Source organism: Dendrobates tinctorius, unplaced genomic scaffold (genome assembly GCF_039654945.1).
Source record: "Dendrobates tinctorius isolate UK_male_01 unplaced genomic scaffold, ASM3965494v1 ptg000298l, whole genome shotgun sequence".
Lineage (NCBI taxonomy): Eukaryota > Metazoa > Chordata > Amphibia > Anura > Dendrobatidae > Dendrobates > Dendrobates tinctorius.
The window spans coordinates 444626-462360 of NW_027361965.1; the positions used below are offsets into that span (position 1 = coordinate 444626).

General features: G+C 49.4%; 1 protein-coding gene across 2 annotated transcripts in view; it reads left to right on the forward strand.

The window, feature by feature from the left end:
* The first annotated feature begins 3101 nt into the window (after nt 1-3101).
* The window catches only part of PCOLCE (procollagen C-endopeptidase enhancer), a 65177-nt gene continuing 50543 nt past the window's right edge, over nt 3102-17735 (forward strand). The window contains exon 1 of one of the 2 annotated variants that reach the window (XM_073560582.1): nt 3102-3259. In XM_073560582.1, coding sequence (XP_073416683.1) covers nt 3186-3259 — 74 coding nt within the window. In that variant the 5' untranslated portion in view covers nt 3102-3185. Of the gene's footprint in view, nt 3260-15967; nt 16063-17735 lie in introns of those variants that run through there. The other variant, XM_073560583.1, reaches the window with a different exon arrangement.

The window sequence follows — 17735 nt, forward strand, 5'->3', positions numbered from 1 at the left end:
CGTGTATAAATCTGTATGTAGTGAGCTCCCTCTAGTGGTTGCTGTATAAATCTGTATGTAGTGACCTCTCTCTAGTGGTTGCTGTATAAATCTGTATGTAGTGAGCTCCTCCTAATGGTGGCTGTATAAATCTGTATGTAGTGAGCTCCCTCTAGTGGTGGCTGTATAAATCTGTATGTGAGCTCCCTTTAGTGGTGACTGTATAAATCTGTAAGTAGTGAGCTGCCCCTAGTGGTGACTGTATAAATCTGTATGTAGTGACATCCCTCTAGTGGTGGCTGTATAAATCTGTAGTGAGCTCCTCCTAGTGGTGGCTGTATAAATCTGTTTGTAGTTAGCTCCCTCTAGTGGTGACTGTACAAATCTGTATGTAGTGAGCTCCCCCTAGTGGTGAATGTGTAAATGTGTATGTAGTGACCTCCCTCTAGTGGTTGCTGTATAAATCTGTATGTAGTGACATCCCTCTAGTGGTGGCTGTTTAAATCTGTATGTAGTGAGCTCCCTCTAGTGGTGACTGTATAAATCTGTATGTAGTGACCTTCCTCTAGTGGTTGTTGTATAAATCTGTATGTAGTGAGCTCCCTCTAGTGGTGGCTGTATAAATCTGTATGTAGTGAGCTCCCTCTTGTGGTGACTGTATAAATCTGTATGTAGTGAGCTCCCCCTAGTGGTGACTGTATAAATCTGTATATAGTGACATCACTCTGGTGGTGGCTGTATAAATCTGTATATAGTGAGCTCCCTCTAGTGGTGACTGTATAAATCTGTATGTAGTGTGCTCCCCCTAGTGGTGACTGTATAAATCTATATGTAGTGACATCCCTCTAGTGGTTGCTGTATAAATCTGTATGTAGTGAGCTCCTCCTAGTGGAGCCTGTATAAATCTGTGTGTAGTGAGCTCCCTCTAGTGGTGAGTGTATAAATCTGTATGTAGTGAGCGCCCTATAGTGGTGGCTGTATAAATCTGTATGTAGTGAGCTCCCTCTAGTGGTGGCTGTATAAATCTGTATGTAGTGAGCTCCCTCTAATGGTGACTGTATAAATCTGTAGTGAGCACCCTCTAGTGATGACAGTATAAATCTGTATTTAGTGACCTCCCTCTAGTGGTTGCTGTATAAATCTGCATGTAGTGAGCTCCCTCTAGTGGTGACTGTATAAATCTGTATGTAGTGAGCTCCCTCTAGTGGTGACTGTATTAATCTGTAAGTAGTGAGCGCCCTCTAGTGGTGGCTGTATAAATCTGTATGTAGTGAGCGCCCCCTAGTGGTGGCTGTATAAATCTGTATGTAGTGAGCGCCCTCTAGTGGTGGCTGTATAAATCTGTATGTAGTGAGCGCCCTCTAGTGGTGACTGTATAACTCTGTATGTAGTGAGCTCCCTCTAGTGGTGACTGTATATATATGTATGTAGTGAGCTCCCCCTAGTGGTGACTGCATTAATCTGTATGTAGTGAGCGCCCCCTAGTGGTGGCTGCATAAATCTGTATTTAGTGACCTCCCTCTAGTGGTGACTGTATAAATCTGTATGTAGTGAGCTCCCCCTAGTGGTGACTGCATTAATCTGTATGTAGTGAGCTCCCCTTAGTGATGGCTGTATAAATCTGTATGTAGTGAGCTCCCCCTAGTGGTGGCTGTATAAATCTGTATGTATTGAGCTTCCTCTAGTGGTGGCTGTATAAATCTGTATGTAGTGAGCTCCCTCTAGTGGTGATTGTATAAATCTGCATGTAGTGAGCTCCCTCTAGTGGTGACTGTATAAATCTGTATGTAGTGACATCCCTCTAGTGGTAACTGTATAAATCTGTATGTAGTGAGCTCTCCCTATTGGTGGCTGTATAAATCTGTTTGTAGTGAGCTCCCTCTAGTGGTGGCTGTATAAATCTGTATGTAGTGAGCTCCCTCTAGTGGTGGCTGTATAAATCTGTATGTAGTGTGCACCCTCTAGTGGTGACTGTATAAATCTGTATGTAGTGAGCACTCTCTAGTGGTGGCTGTATAAATCTGTATGTAGTGAGCACCATCTAGTGGTGGCTGTAAAATCTGTATGTAGTGAGCTCACTCTAGTGGTGACTGTATAAATCTGTATGTAGTGAGCTCCCTCTAGTGGTAACTGTATAAATCTGTATGTAGTGAGCACTCTCTAGTGGTGGCTGTATAAATCTGTATGTAGTGAGCACCATCTAGTGGTGGCTGTATAAATCTGTATGTAGTGAGCTCCCTCTAGTGGTGGCTGTATAAATCTCTATGTAGTGAGCTCCCTCTAGTGGTGACTGTATAAATCTCTATGTAGTGAGCTCCCTCTAGTGGTGACTGTATAAATCTGTATGTAGTGAGCTCCCTCTAGTGGTAACTGTATAAATCTGTATGTAGTGAGCTCCCTCTAGTAACTGTATAAATCTGTATGTAGTGAGCTCTCTCTAGTGGTGACTGTATAAATCTGTATGTATTGAGCTCCCCCTAGTGGTGACTGTATAAATCTGTATGTAGTGAGCTCCCTCTAGTGGTAACTGTATAAATCTGTATGTAGTGAGCTCCCTCTAGTAACTGTATAAATCTGTATGTAGTGAGCTCACTCTAGCGGTAACTGTATAAATCTGTATGTAGTGAGCTCCCCCTAGTGATGGCTGTGTAACTCTGTATGTAGTGAGCTCCCTCTAGTGGTGGCTGTATAAATCTGTATGTAGTGAGCTCCCTCTAGTGATGGCTGTATAAATCTGTATGTAGTGAGCTCCTTCTAGTGGTGACTGTATAAATCTGTATGTAGTGAGCTCCCTCTAGTGGTGACTGTATAAATCTGTATGTAGTGAGCTCCCTCTAGTGGTGGCTGTATAAATTTGTATGTAGTGAGCTCCCTCTAGTGGTGGCATGGTAGAGGTTATTACATTAGTGTAGTGAGTGCACCGTGGTGAAAGGGGATCCATGTATATAGTGTGTGTATACTGAGCGCACAGTGGTGAACATGGTAAATATACTGTTGGCAAAGTGTTGAGACGTGTGTATGTTTGTGTGTATATATAGTGTGTGTGTGTATACAGAGTATGTGTGTAGTAAGTGCGGTGTGAGTGTAACTGGAGGGGAAGCACAGCGCACATCTGTTTCCTATTACCCCCGCCCCCCAGGGTCCTGGTAGTCATCTCTCTCGCTGACTCCCATCTGCAGCCTCATTCCTCGTGTCCATTCTGCACAATGAGCTCGGCTCTGCTGCTCTGCTTCACCCTCTGCCTCGGTCTCTGCGGGGCACAGAGCACCAACAACACCAGGTAAGAAGAGGCAGCATGTTCAGCAGCGATCCTGCTGAGCAAACAGGTGAGTAAGGGGATGTAGCCGAGCCGAGTAATTGGTGTAGTGAAGGGTGGTGAGGGTTACAGCGGGACAGAGAGTGGATATCGCGACGGGAAATGCTGCTGAGTGAAGGGAGGATGAATAGAGACAATGTTGGAAGAGTGAGGAAGTGAAGAATGGTTGCAGTAGGGCGACAGGAGGTGTAATAGGGGACATAAGGTGTAGTATGGAGAATGGAGGTGTAATAGGGGACAGAAGGTGTAGTATGGAGAATGGGGGTGTAATAGGGGACAGAAGGTGTAGTAAGGAGACTGGGGGTGTAATAGGGGACAGAAGGTGTAGTATGGAGACTGGGGGTGTAATAGGGGACAGAAGGTGTAGTATGGAGAATGGAGGTGTAATAGGGGACAGAAGGTATAGTATGGAGACTGGGGGTGTAATAGGGGACAGAAGGTGTAGTATGGAGACTGGGGGTGTAATAGGGGACAGAAGGTTTAGTATGGAGACTGGGGGTGTAATAGGGGACAGAAGGTGTAGTATGGAGACTGGGGGTGTAATAGGGGACAGAAGGTGTAGTATGGAGACTGGGGGTGTAATAGGGGACAGAAGGTTTAGTATGGAGACTGGGGGTGTAATAGGGGACAGAAGGTGTAGTATGGAGACTGGGGGTTTAATAGGGGATAGAAGGTGTAGTAAGGAGACTGGGGGTATAATAGGGGACAGAAGGTGTAGTATGGAGACTGGGGGTGTAATAGGGGACAGAAGGTGGTGTGGAGACTGGGGGTGTAATAGGGGACAGAAGGTGTAGTATGGAGACTGGGGGTTTAATAGGGGACAGAAGGTGTAGTAAGGAGACTGGGGGTGTAATAGGGGACAGAAGATGTAGTATGGAGACTGGGGGTGTAATAGGGGACAGAAGGTGTAGTATGGAGACTGGGGGTGTAATAGGGGACAGAAGGTATAGTATGACGACTGGGGGTATAATAGAGGACAGAAGGTGTAGTATGGAGACTGGGGGTGTAATAGGGGATAGAAGGTGTAGTATGGAGACTGGGGGTGTAATAGGGGATAGAAGGTGTAGTATGGAGACTGGGGGTGTAATAGGGGACAGAAGGTGTAGTATGACGACTGGGGGTGTAATAGGGGACAGAAGGTGTAGTATGGAGACTGGGGGTGTAATAGGGGATAGAAGGTGTAGTATGGAGACTGGGGGTGTAATAGAGGACAGAAGGTGTAGTGTGGAGACTGGGGGTGTATTAGGGGACAGTAGGTGTAGTATGGAGACTGGGGGTGTAATAGGGGACAGAAGGTGTAGTATGACGACTGGGGGTGTAATAGGGGACAGAAGGTGTAGTGTGGAGGCTGGGGGTGTAATAGGGGACAGAAGGTGTAGTATGGAGACTGGGGGTGTAATAGGGGACAGAAGGTGTAGTATGGAGACTGGGGTGTAATAGGGGACAGAAGGTGTAGTGTGGAGACTGGGGGTGTAATAGGGGACAGAAGGTGTAGTATGGAGACTGGAGTGTAATAGGGGACAGAAGATGTAGTATGGAGACTGGGGGTGTAATAGGGGACAGAAGGTGTAGTATGGAGACTGGGGGTGTAATAGGGGACAGAAGGTTTAGTATGGAGACTGGGGGTGTAATAGGGGACAGAAGGTGTAGTATGGAGACTGGGGGTGTAATAGGGGACAGAAGGTGTAGTATGGAGACTGGGGGTGTAATAGGGGACAGAAGGTTTAGTATGGAGACTGGGGGTGTAATAGGGGACAGAAGGTGTAGTATGGAGACTGGGGGTTTAATAGGGGATAGAAGGTGTAGTAAGGAGGCTGGGGGTATAATAGGGGACAGAAGGTGTAGTATGGAGACTGGGGGTGTAATAGGGGACAGAAGGTGGTGTGGAGACTGGGGGTGTAATAGGGGACAGAAGGTGTAGTATGGAGACTGGGGGTTTAATAGGGGACAGAAGGTGTAGTAAGGAGACTGGGGGTGTAATAGGGGACAGAAGATGTAGTATGGAGACTGGGGGTGTAATAGGGGACAGAAGGTGTAGTATGGAGACTGGGGGTGTAATAGGGGACAGAAGGTATAGTATGACGACTGGGGGTATAATAGAGGACAGAAGGTGTAGTATGGAGACTGGGGGTGTAATAGGGGATAGAAGGTGTAGTATGGAGACTGGGGGTGTAATAGGGGATAGAAGGTGTAGTATGGAGACTGGGGGTGTAATAGGGGACAGAAGGTGTAGTATGACGACTGGGGGTGTAATAGGGGACAGAAGGTGTAGTATGGAGACTGGGGGTGTAATAGGGGATAGAAGGTGTAGTATGGAGACTGGGGGTGTAATAGAGGACAGAAGGTGTAGTGTGGAGACTGGGGGTGTATTAGGGGACAGTAGGTGTAGTATGGAGACTGGGGGTGTAATAGGGGACAGAAGGTGTAGTATGACGACTGGGGGTGTAATAGGGGACAGAAGGTGTAGTGTGGAGGCTGGGGGTGTAATAGGGGACAGAAGGTGTAGTATGGAGACTGGGGGTGTAATAGGGGACAGAAGGTGTAGTATGGAGACTGGGGTGTAATAGGGGACAGAAGGTGTAGTGTGGAGACTGGGGGTGTAATAGGGGACAGAAGGTGTAGTATGGAGACTGGAGTGTAATAGGGGACAGAAGGTGTAGTATGGAGACTGGGGGTTTAATAGGGGATAGAAGGTGTAGTAAGGAGACTGGGGGTGTAATAGGGGACAGAAGGTGTAGTATGGAGACTGGGGGTGTAATAGGGGACAGAAGGTGTAGTATGGAGACTGGGGGTGTAATAGGGGACAGAAGGTGTAGTATGGAGACTGGGGGTTTAATAGGGGATAGAAGGTGTAGTAAGGAGACTGGGGGTGTAATAGGGGACAGAAGGTGTAGTATGGAGACTGGGGGTGTAATAGGGGACAGAAGGTGTAGTAAGGAGACTGGGGGTGTAATAGGGGACAGAAGGTGTAGTATGGAGACTGGGGGTGTAATAGGGGACAGTAGGTGTAGTATGGAGACTGGGGGTGTAATAGGGGACAGAAGGTGTAGTATGACGACTGGGGGTGTAATAGGGGACAGAAGGTGTAGTATGGAGACTGGGGGTGTAATAGGGGACAGAAGGTGTAGTGTGGAGACTGGGGGTGTAATAGGGGACAGAAGGTGTAGTATGGAGACTGGAGTGTAATAGGGGACAGAAGGTGTAGTATGGAGACTGGGGGTGTAATAGGGGACAGAAGGTGTAGTATGGAGACTGGGGGTGTAATAGGGGACAGGTGTAGTATGGAGACTGGGGGTGTAATAGGGGACAGAAGGTGTAGTGTGGAGACTGGGGGTGTAATAGGGGACAGAAGGTGTAGTATGGAGACTGGAGTGTAATAGGGGAGAGAAGGTGTAGTATGGAGACTTGAGTGTAATAGGGGACAGAAGGTGTAGTATGGAGACTGGGGGTGTAATAGGGGACAGAAGGTGTAGTATGACGACTGGGGGTGTAATAGGGGACAGAAGGTGTAGTGTGGAGACTGGGGGTGTAATAGGGGACAGAAGGTGTAGTATGGAGACTGGGGGTTTAATAGGGGATAGAAAGTGTAGTAAGGAGACTGGGGGTGTAATAGGGGACAGAAGGTGTAGTATGGAGACTGGGGGTGTAATAGGGGACAGAAGGTGTAGTATGGAGACTGGGGGTGTAATAGGGGACAGAAGGTGTAGTAAGGAGACTGGGGGTGTAATAGGGGACAGAAGGTGTAGTATGGAGACTGGGGGTGTAATAGGGGACATAAGGTGTAGTAAGGAGACTGGGGGTGTAATAGGGGACAGAAGGTGTAGTATGGAGACTGGGGGTGTAATAGGGGACAGTAGGTGTAGTATGGAGACTGGGGGTGTAATAGGGGACAGAAGGTGTAGTATGACGACTGGGGGTGTAATAGGGGACAGAAGGTGTAGTATGGAGACTGGGGGTGTAATAGGGGACAGAAGGTGTAGTGTGGAGACTGGGGGTGTAATAGGGGACAGAAGGTGTAGTATGGAGACTGGAGTGTAATAGGGGACAGAAGGTGTAGTATGGAGACTGGGGGTGTAATAGGGGACAGAAGGTGTAGTGTGGAGACTGGGGGTGTAATAGGGGACAGAAGGTGTAGTATGGAGACTGGAGTGTAATAGGGGACAGAAGGTGTAGTATGGAGACTTGAGTGTAATAGGGGACAGAAGGTGTAGTATGGAGACTGGGGGTGTAATAGGGGACAGAAGGTGTAGTATGGAGACTGGAGTGTAATAGGGGACAGAAGGTGTAGTATGGAGACAGGGGGTGTAATAGGGGACAGAAGGTGTAGTATGGAGACTGGGGGTGTAATAGGGGACAGAAGGTGTAGTGTGGAGACTGGGGGTGTAATAGGGGACAGAAGGTGTAGTATGGAGACTGGAGTGTAATAGGGGACAGAAGGTGTAGTATGGAGACTGGAGTGTAATAGGGGACAGAAGGTGTAGTATGGAGACTGGGGGTGTAATAGGGGACAGAAGGTGTAGTATGGAGACTGGAGTGTAATAGGGGACAGAAGGTGTAGTATGGAGACTGGGGGTGTAATAGGGGACAGAAGTTGTAGTATGGAGAATGGGGGTGTAATAGGGGACAGAAGGTGTAGTATGACGACTGGGGGTGTAATAGGGGATAGAAGGTGTAGTATGGAGAATGGGGGTGTAATAGGGGACAGAAGGTGTAGTATGGAGACTGGGGGTGTAATAGGGGACAGAAGGTGTAGTATGGAGACTGGGGGTGTAATAGGGGACAGAAGGTGTAGTATGGAGACTGGGGGTGTAATAGGGGATAGAAGGTGTAGTATGGAGACTGGGGGTGTAATAGGGGACAGAAGGTGTAGTGTGGAGACTGGGGGTGTAATAGGGGACAGAAGGTGTAGTATGGAGACTGGGGGTGTAATAGGGGACAGAAGGTGTAGTATGGAGACTGGGGGTGTAATAGGGGATAGAAGGTGTAGTATGGAGACTGGGGGTGTAATAGGGGACAGAAGGTGTAGTATGACGACTGGGGGTGTAATAGGGGACAGAAGGTGTAGTATGGAGAATGGGGGTGTAATAGGGGACAGAAGGTGTAGTATGACGACTGGGGGTGTAATAGGGGACAGAAGGTGTAGTATGGAGCCTGGGGGAGTAATAGGGGACAGTAGGTGTAGTGTGGAGACTGGGGGTGTAATAGAGGACAGAAGGTGTAGTATGGAGACTGGAGGTGTAATAGGGGACAGAAGGTGTAGTATGACGACTGGGGGTGTAATAGAGGACAGAAGGTGTAGTGTGGAGACTGGGGGTGTAATAGGGGACAGAAGGTGTAGTAAGGAGACTGGGGGTGTAATAGGGGACAGAAGGTGTAGTATGACGACTGGGGGTGTAATAGGGGACAGAAGGTGTAGTATGGAGACTGGGGGTGTAATAGGGGACAGAAGGTGTAGTAAGGAGACTGGGGCTTTAATAGGGGATAGAAGGTGTAGTATGGAGACTGGGGGTGTAATAGGGGATAGAAGGTGTAGTGTGGAGACTGGGGGAGTAATAGGGGACAGAAGGTGTAGTATGGAGAATGGGGGTTAATAGGGGACAGAAGGTGTAGTATGAAGACTGGGGGTGTAATAGAGGACAGAAGGTGTAGTGTGGAGACTGGGGGTGTAATAGGGGACAGAAGGTGTAGTGTGGAGACTGGGGGTGTAATAGGGGACAGAAGGTGTAGTATGGAGAATGGGGGTGTAATAGGGGACAGAAGGTGTAGTATGGAGACTGGGGGTGTAATAGGGGACAGAAGGTGTAGTATGGAGACTGGGGGTGTAATAGGGGACAGGAGGTGTAGTAAGGAGACTGGGGGTGTAATAGGGGACAGAAGGTGTAGTATGACGACTGGGGGTGTAATAGGGGACAGAAGGTGTAGTATGGAGACTGGGGGTGTAATAGGGGACAGAAGGTGTAGTAAGGAGACTGGGGCTTTAATAGGGGATAGAAGGTGTAGTATGGAGACTGGGGGTGTAATAGGGGATAGAAGGTGTAGTGTGGAGACTGGGGGAGTAATAGGGGACAGAAGGTGTAGTATGGAGAATGGGGGTGTAATAGGGGACAGAAGGTGTAGTATGGAGACTGGGGGTGTAATAGGGGACAGTAGGTGTAGTGTGGAGACTGGGGGTGTAATAGAGGACAGAAGGTGTAGTATGGAGACTGGAGGTGTAATAGGGGACAGAAGGTGTAGTATGACGACTGGGGGTGTAATAGAGGACAGAAGGTGTAGTGTGGAGACTGGGGGTGTAATAGGGGACAGAAGGTGTAGTAAGGAGACTGGGGGTGTAATAGGGGACAGAAGGTGTAGTATGACGACTGGGGGTGTAATAGGGGACAGAAGGTGTAGTATGGAGACTGGGGGTGTAATAGGGGACAGAAGGTGTAGTAAGGAGACTGGGGCTTTAATAGGGGATAGAAGGTGTAGTATGGAGACTGGGGGTGTAATAGGGGATAGAAGGTGTAGTGTGGAGACTGGGGGAGTAATAGGGGACAGAAGGTGTAGTATGGAGAATGGGGGTTAATAGGGGACAGAAGGTGTAGTATGAAGACTGGGGGTGTAATAGAGGACAGAAGGTGTAGTGTGGAGACTGGGGGTGTAATAGGGGACAGAAGGTGTAGTGTGGAGACTGGGGGTGTAATAGGGGACAGAAGGTGTAGTATGGAGAATGGGGGTGTAATAGGGGACAGAAGGTGTAGTATGGAGACTGGGGGTGTAATAGGGGACAGAAGGTGTAGTATGGAGACTGGGGGTGTAATAGGGGACAGTAGGTGTAGTATGGAGACTGGGGGTGTAATAGGGGACAGAAGGTGTAGTATGGAGAATGGGGGTGTAATAGGGGACAGAAGGTGTAGTATGGAGACTGGGGGTGTAATAGGGGACAGAAGGTGTAGTATGGAGACTGGGGTGTAATAGGGGACAGAAGGTGTAGTATGGAGACTGGGGGTTTAATAGGGGATAGAAGGTGTAGTATGGAGACTGGGGGTGTAATAGGGGATAGAAGGTGTAGTATGGAGACTGGGGGTGTAATAGGGGACAGAAGGTGTAGTATGGAGACTGGGGGTGTAATAGGAGACACAAGGTGTAGTATGGAGACTGGGGGTTTCATAGGGGATAGAAGGTGTAGTATGGAGACTGGGGGTTTAATAGGGGATAGAAGGTGTAGTATGGAGACTGGGGGTGTAATAGGGGACAGAAGGTGTAGTATGGAGACTGGGGGTGTAATAGGGGACAGAAGGTGTAGTATGGAGACTGGAGTGTAATAGGGGACAGAAGGTGTAGTATGGAGACTGGAGTGTAATAGGGGACAGAAGGTGTAGTATGGAGACTGGGGGTGTAATAGGGGACAGAAGGTGTAGTATGGAGACTGGAGTGTAATAGGGGACAGAAGGTGTAGTATGGAGACTGGGGGTGTAATAGGGGACAGAAGGTGTAGTATGGAGACAGGGGGTGTAATAGGGGACAGAAGGTGTAGTATGGAGACTGGGGGTGTAATAGGGGACAGAAGGTGTAGTGTGGAGACTGGGGGTGTAATAGGGGACAGAAGGTGTAGTATGGAGACTGGAGTGTAATAGGGGACAGAAGGTGTAGTATGGAGACTGGAGTGTAATAGGGGACAGAAGGTGTAGTATGGAGACTGGGGGTGTAATAGGGGACAGAAGGTGTAGTATGGAGACTGGAGTGTAATAGGGGACAGAAGGTGTAGTATGGAGACTGGGGGTGTAATAGGGGACAGAAGTTGTAGTATGGAGAATGGGGGTGTAATAGGGGACAGAAGGTGTAGTATGACGACTGGGGGTGTAATAGGGGATAGAAGGTGTAGTATGGAGAATGGGGGTGTAATAGGGGACAGAAGGTGTAGTATGGAGACTGGGGGTGTAATAGGGGACAGAAGGTGTAGTATGGAGACTGGGGGTGTAATAGGGGACAGAAGGTGTAGTATGGAGACTGGGGGTGTAATAGGGGATAGAAGGTGTAGTATGGAGACTGGGGGTGTAATAGGGGACAGAAGGTGTAGTGTGGAGACTGGGGGTGTAATAGGGGACAGAAGGTGTAGTATGGAGACTGGGGGTGTAATAGGGGACAGAAGGTGTAGTATGGAGACTGGGGGTGTAATAGGGGATAGAAGGTGTAGTATGGAGACTGGGGGTGTAATAGGGGACAGAAGGTGTAGTATGACGACTGGGGGTGTAATAGGGGACAGACGGTGTAGTATGACGACTGGGGGTGTAATAGGGGACAGAAGGTGTAGTAAGGAGACTGGGGCTTTAATAGGGGATAGAAGGTGTAGTATGGAGACTGGGGGTGTAATAGGGGATAGAAGGTGTAGTGTGGAGACTGGGGGAGTAATAGGGGACAGAAGGTGTAGTATGGAGAATGGGGGTGTAATAGGGGACAGAAGGTGTAGTATGGAGACTGGGGGTGTAATAGGGGACAGTAGGTGTAGTGTGGAGACTGGGGGTGTAATAGAGGACAGAAGGTGTAGTATGGAGACTGGAGGTGTAATAGGGGACAGAAGGTGTAGTATGACGACTGGGGGTGTAATAGAGGACAGAAGGTGTAGTGTGGAGACTGGGGGTGTAATAGGGGACAGAAGGTGTAGTAAGGAGACTGGGGGTGTAATAGGGGACAGAAGGTGTAGTATGACGACTGGGGGTGTAATAGGGGACAGAAGGTGTAGTATGGAGACTGGGGGTGTAATAGGGGACAGAAGGTGTAGTAAGGAGACTGGGGCTTTAATAGGGGATAGAAGGTGTAGTATGGAGACTGGGGGTGTAATAGGGGATAGAAGGTGTAGTGTGGAGACTGGGGGAGTAATAGGGGACAGAAGGTGTAGTATGGAGAATGGGGGTTAATAGGGGACAGAAGGTGTAGTATGAAGACTGGGGGTGTAATAGAGGACAGAAGGTGTAGTGTGGAGACTGGGGGTGTAATAGGGGACAGAAGGTGTAGTGTGGAGACTGGGGGTGTAATAGGGGACAGAAGGTGTAGTATGGAGAATGGGGGTGTAATAGGGGACAGAAGGTGTAGTATGGAGACTGGGGGTGTAATAGGGGACAGAAGGTGTAGTATGGAGACTGGGGGTGTAATAGGGGACAGTAGGTGTAGTATGGAGACTGGGGGTGTAATAGGGGACAGAAGGTGTAGTATGGAGAATGGGGGTGTAATAGGGGACAGAAGGTGTAGTATGGAGACTGGGGGTGTAATAGGGGACAGAAGGTGTAGTATGGAGACTGGGGTGTAATAGGGGACAGAAGGTGTAGTATGGAGACTGGGGGTTTAATAGGGGATAGAAGGTGTAGTATGGAGACTGGGGGTGTAATAGGGGATAGAAGGTGTAGTATGGAGACTGGGGGTGTAATAGGGGACAGAAGGTGTAGTATGGAGACTGGGGGTGTAATAGGAGACACAAGGTGTAGTATGGAGACTGGGGGTTTCATAGGGGATAGAAGGTGTAGTATGGAGACTGGGGGTTTCATAGGGGACAGAAGGTGTAGTATGACGACTGGGGGTGTAATAGAGGACAGAAGGTGTAGTGTGGAGACTGGGGGTGTAATAGGGGACAGAAGGTGTAGTGTGGAGACTGGGGGTGTAATAGGGGACAGAAGGTGTAGTATGGAGAATGGGGGTGTAATAGGGGACAGTAGGTGTAGTATGGAGACTGGGGGTGTAATAGGGGACAGAAGGTGTAGTATGGAGAATGGGGGTGTAATAGGGGACAGAAGGTGTAGTATGGAGACTGGGGGTGTAATAGGGGACAGAAGGTGTAGTATGGAGACTGGGGTGTAATAGGGGACAGAAGGTGTAGTATGGAGACTGGGGGTGTAATAGGGGATAGAAGGTGTAGTATGGAGACTGGGGGTGTAATAGGGGATAGAAGGTGTAGTATGGAGACTGGGGGTGTAATAGGGGACAGAAGGTGTAGTATGGAGACTGGGGGTGTAATAGGAGACAGAAGGTGTAGTATGGAGAATGGGGGTGTAATAGGGGACAGAAGGTGTAGTAAGGAGACTGGGGGTTTCATAGGGGATAGAAGGTGTAGTATGGAGACTGGGGGTGTAATAGGGCACAGAAGGTGTAGTATGGAGACTGGGGGTGTAATAGGGGACAGAAGGTGTAGTATGGAGACTGGGGGTGTAATAGGGGATAGAAGGTGTAGTATGGAGACTGGGGGTTTAATAGGGGATAGAAGGTGTAGTATGGAGACTGGGGGTGTAATAGGGGACAGAAGGTGTAGTATGGAGACTGGAGGTTTAATAGGGGATAGAAGGTGTAGTATGGAGACTGGGGGTGTAATAGGGGGCAGAAGGTGTAGTATGGAGACTGGGGGTGTAATAGGGGACAGAAGGTGTAGTATGGAGACTGGGGGTGTAAAAGGGGACAGAAGGTGTAGTATGGAGACTGGGGGTGTAATAGGGGACAGAAGGTGTAGTATGGAGAATGGAGGTGTAATAGGGGACAGAAGGTGTAGTATGGAGACTGGGGGTGTAATAGGGGACAGAAGGTGTAGTATGGAGACTGGGGGTTTAATAGGGAATAGAAGGTGTAGTAAGGAGACTGGGGGTTTAATAGGGGATAGAAGGTGTAGTATGGAGACTGGGGGTTTAATAGGGGATAGAAGGTATAGTATGGAGACTGGGGGTGTAATAGAGGACAGAAGGTGTAGTATGGAGACTGGGGGTGTAATAGGGGACAGAAGGTGTAGTATGGAGACTGGGGGTTTAATAGGGAATAGAAGGTGTAGTAAGGAGACTGGGGGTTTAATAGGGGATAGAAGGTGTAGTATGGAGACTGGGGGTTTAATAGGGGACAGAAGGTGTAGTAAGGAGACTGGGGTTTAATAGGGGACAGAAGGTGTAGTATGGAGACTGGAGGTTTAATAGGGGATAGAAGGTGTAGTATGGAGACTGGGGTTTAATAGGGGATAGAAGGTGTAGTAAGGAGACTGGGGGTTTAATAGGGGACAGAAGGTGCAGTATGGAGACTGGGGGTTTAATAGGGGATAGAAGGTATAGTATGGAGACTGGGGGTGTAATAGGAGACAGAAGGTGTAGTATGGAGACTGGGGGTGTAATAGAGGAAAGAAGGTGTAGTATGGAGACTGGGGGTGTAATAGGGGATAGAAGGTATAGTATGGAGACTGGGGGTGTAATAGGAGACAGAAGGTGCAGTATGGAGACTGGAGGTGTAATAGGGGACAGAAGGTGTAGTATGGAGACTGGAGATGTATAGTCGAAGCCCAAAGTGTTCAGGTGGCCGCACATTTTGGATGTCACGTTTTGACTTCTGCCCTTCGCCCCAGCAGTTGGATATCGGCTTCTGAGCAGATCCTGACTGATCGCCGCCCATTCTTGTCCCATCACAGCTCGGAGTTTATCATAAGTTCTGGGTTTTGTCACTTTTTGTTTATTGTCCACAGGTTCTCAATGGGACTGAGATCTGTGGAGTTTCATGGATCCAAAATGTCAATGTTTTATCACCCAAGCTGCTTAGTTCTCACTTTTGTCTTGTGACCTGGTCTCCATCATGGGGGGGGGGCATCATCACCTCATTGTCCTGGATGATGGGAGAAGTTGTTCTTGGAGGATTTTTAGATCTCAGAAATTGTGATATCTCTAAGATCTGATGAGACAAGAACGGGAGGTCACCAGACAAGATCTGCCCAGAAGCCGAGATCTAACTGGCGGGGTCAAGGGCAGGAGTGTGGGGGATAAGGGGCGGGAGTGTGGGGGATAAGGGGCGGGAGTGTGGGGGATAAGGGGCGGGAGTGTGGGGGATAAGGGGCTGGAGTTTTTGAGGATAAGGGGCGGGAGCGCGGAGGATAAGGGGTGGGAGCGCGGAGGATAAGGGGCGGGAGCGCGGAGGATAAGGGGCGGGAGCGCAGAGGATAAGGGGCTGGAGTTTTTGAGGATAAGGGGCGGGAGCGCGGAGGATAAGGGGCGGGAGCGCGGAGGATAAGGGGCGGGAGTGTGGAGGATAAGGGGCGGGAGTGTGGAGGATAAGGGGCGGGAGCGCGGAGGATAAGGGGCGGGAGCGCGGAGGATAAGGGGCGGGAGCGCAGAGGATAAGGGGCGGGAGTGTGGAGGATAAGGGGCGGGAGTTTTTGAGGATAAGGGGCGGGAGCGCGGAGGATAAGGGGCGGGAGCGCGGAGGATAAGGGGCAGCGCTGCTGGGAATATTGAGGCATCACAGAAACTTCATGAATTCGTCAATAAGAGAGTAAAAACGAAAAATACTAAATAGGAAAACCAAAATCTGTGTCAGTCTCAGAACTTTTGGCCACGACTGTAATGGAAGGTTGGAAGGTATTGTAAGAAAGAGATGGTGGTGGAGGACGGACAGAACGTGATGTAGTGGGGACAGGAGGTGAAGTACGAGGACAGGAGGGGTCAGGGGACAGGGCTCGGGTGCTCCAGTCAGTAAATATTGGCTCACACTTTGGACCCGGCGTTCACCGCTGATGCCCGCAATGACCAATCACAGGAGCCGACCCTCTCATTGACTGAGTGGGATCACTTTGGAAGAGATGATCTGACTGGTTGCTCTGGGCGACGTCTGCCATCTTCCATGCCAGGGCCGTCCCCGTCCCATGGCAGTGCTGATCCATGGCGTAATTCTGGTCACACTGAACGTTCCCGGTCCGCGCCTGCCCCCTCCTCCACCACTTGGCAGCTCGGACCGGAGACGTCCAGTAATTCCAGATCTGGATGTAAATCCCATTAAAGGTGTGTGAAGCGCCGCAGCAGCCGCAGGCGAGGGTGTGAGGTCAGGCATCAATGAGAGGAGTGTGTCCACATAAAGAGGCCTGTGTGCAGGAAAACCCGACCCTGAGGCCTCGGAGAGAGGGAGGCCACGCGGAGCCTGTATATAAGGAGCTGTATACACCCGAGCCTGTATATAAGGGGCTGTATACACCGGAGCCTGTATATAGGGGCTGTATACACGGGAGCCTGTATATAGGGGGCTGTATACACCCGAGCCTGTATATAGGGGCTGTATACACCGGAGCCTGTATATAGGGGCTGTATACACCAGAGCCTGTATATAGGGATCTGTATACACCGGAGCCTGTATATAGGGGGCTGTATACACCGGAGCCTGTATATAAGGGGCAGTATACACCGGAGCCTGTATATATAGGGAGCAGTATACACCGGAGCCTGTATATAAGGGGCTGTATACACCGGAGCCTGTATATAAGGGGCTGTGTACACCGGAGCCTATATATAAGGGGCTGTGTACACCGGAGCCTATATATAAGGGGCTGTATACACCCGAGCCTATATATAAGGGGTGTATCCTCTGGTCCCTGTATATAAGGGGCTGTATACAACGGAGCCTATATATAAGGGGCTATGTCCTCTGGTGCCTGTATACAGGGGGCTGTATCCTCTGGTGCCTGTATATAAGGGGCTGTATACACCGAAGCCTGTATATAAGGGACTGTATACACCGGAGCCTATATATAAGGGGCTATATCCTCTGGTGCCTGTATATAAGGGGCTGTATACACCGGAGCCTATATATAAGGGGCTATATCCTCTGGTGCCTGTATATAAGGGGCTGTATACACCGGAGCCTATATATAAGGGGCTATATCCTCTGGTGCCTGTATATAGGGGGCTGTATCCTCTGGTGCCTGTATATAAGGGGCTGTATACACCGGAGTCTGTATATAAGGGGCTGTATACACTGGAGCCTATATATAAGGGGTTGTATCCTCTGGTGCCTGTATATAGGGGGCTGTATACACCGGAGCCTATATATAAGGGGCTGTATCCTCTGGTGCCTGTATATAAGGGGCTGTATCCTCTGGTGCCTGTATATAAGGGGCTGTATACATCGGCGCCTGTGTATAAGGGGCTGTATACATCGGCGCCTGTGTATAAGGGGCTGTATACACCGGAGCCTGTATATAGGGGGCTGTATACACCGGAGCCTGTATATAGGGGCTGTATACACCGGAGCCTGTATATAGGGGCTGTATACACCGGAGCCTGTATATAGGGGCTGTATACACCGGAGCCTGTATATAGGGGCTGTATACACCCGAGCCTGTATATAGGGGGCTGTATACACCCGAGCCTGTATATAGGGGGCTGTATACACCGGAGCCTGTATATAGGGGGCTGTATACACCGGAGCCTGTATATAGGGGGCTGTATACACCGGAGCCTGTATATAGGGGCTGTATACACCGGAGCCTGTATATAGGGGCTGTATACACCAGAGCCTGTATATAGGGATCTGTATACACCGGAGCCTGTATATAGGGGGCTGTATACACCGGAGCCTGTATATAAGGGGCAGTATACACCGGAGCCTGTATATATAGGGAGCAGTATACACCGGAGCCTGTATATAAGGGGCTGTATACACCGGAGCCTGTATATAAGGG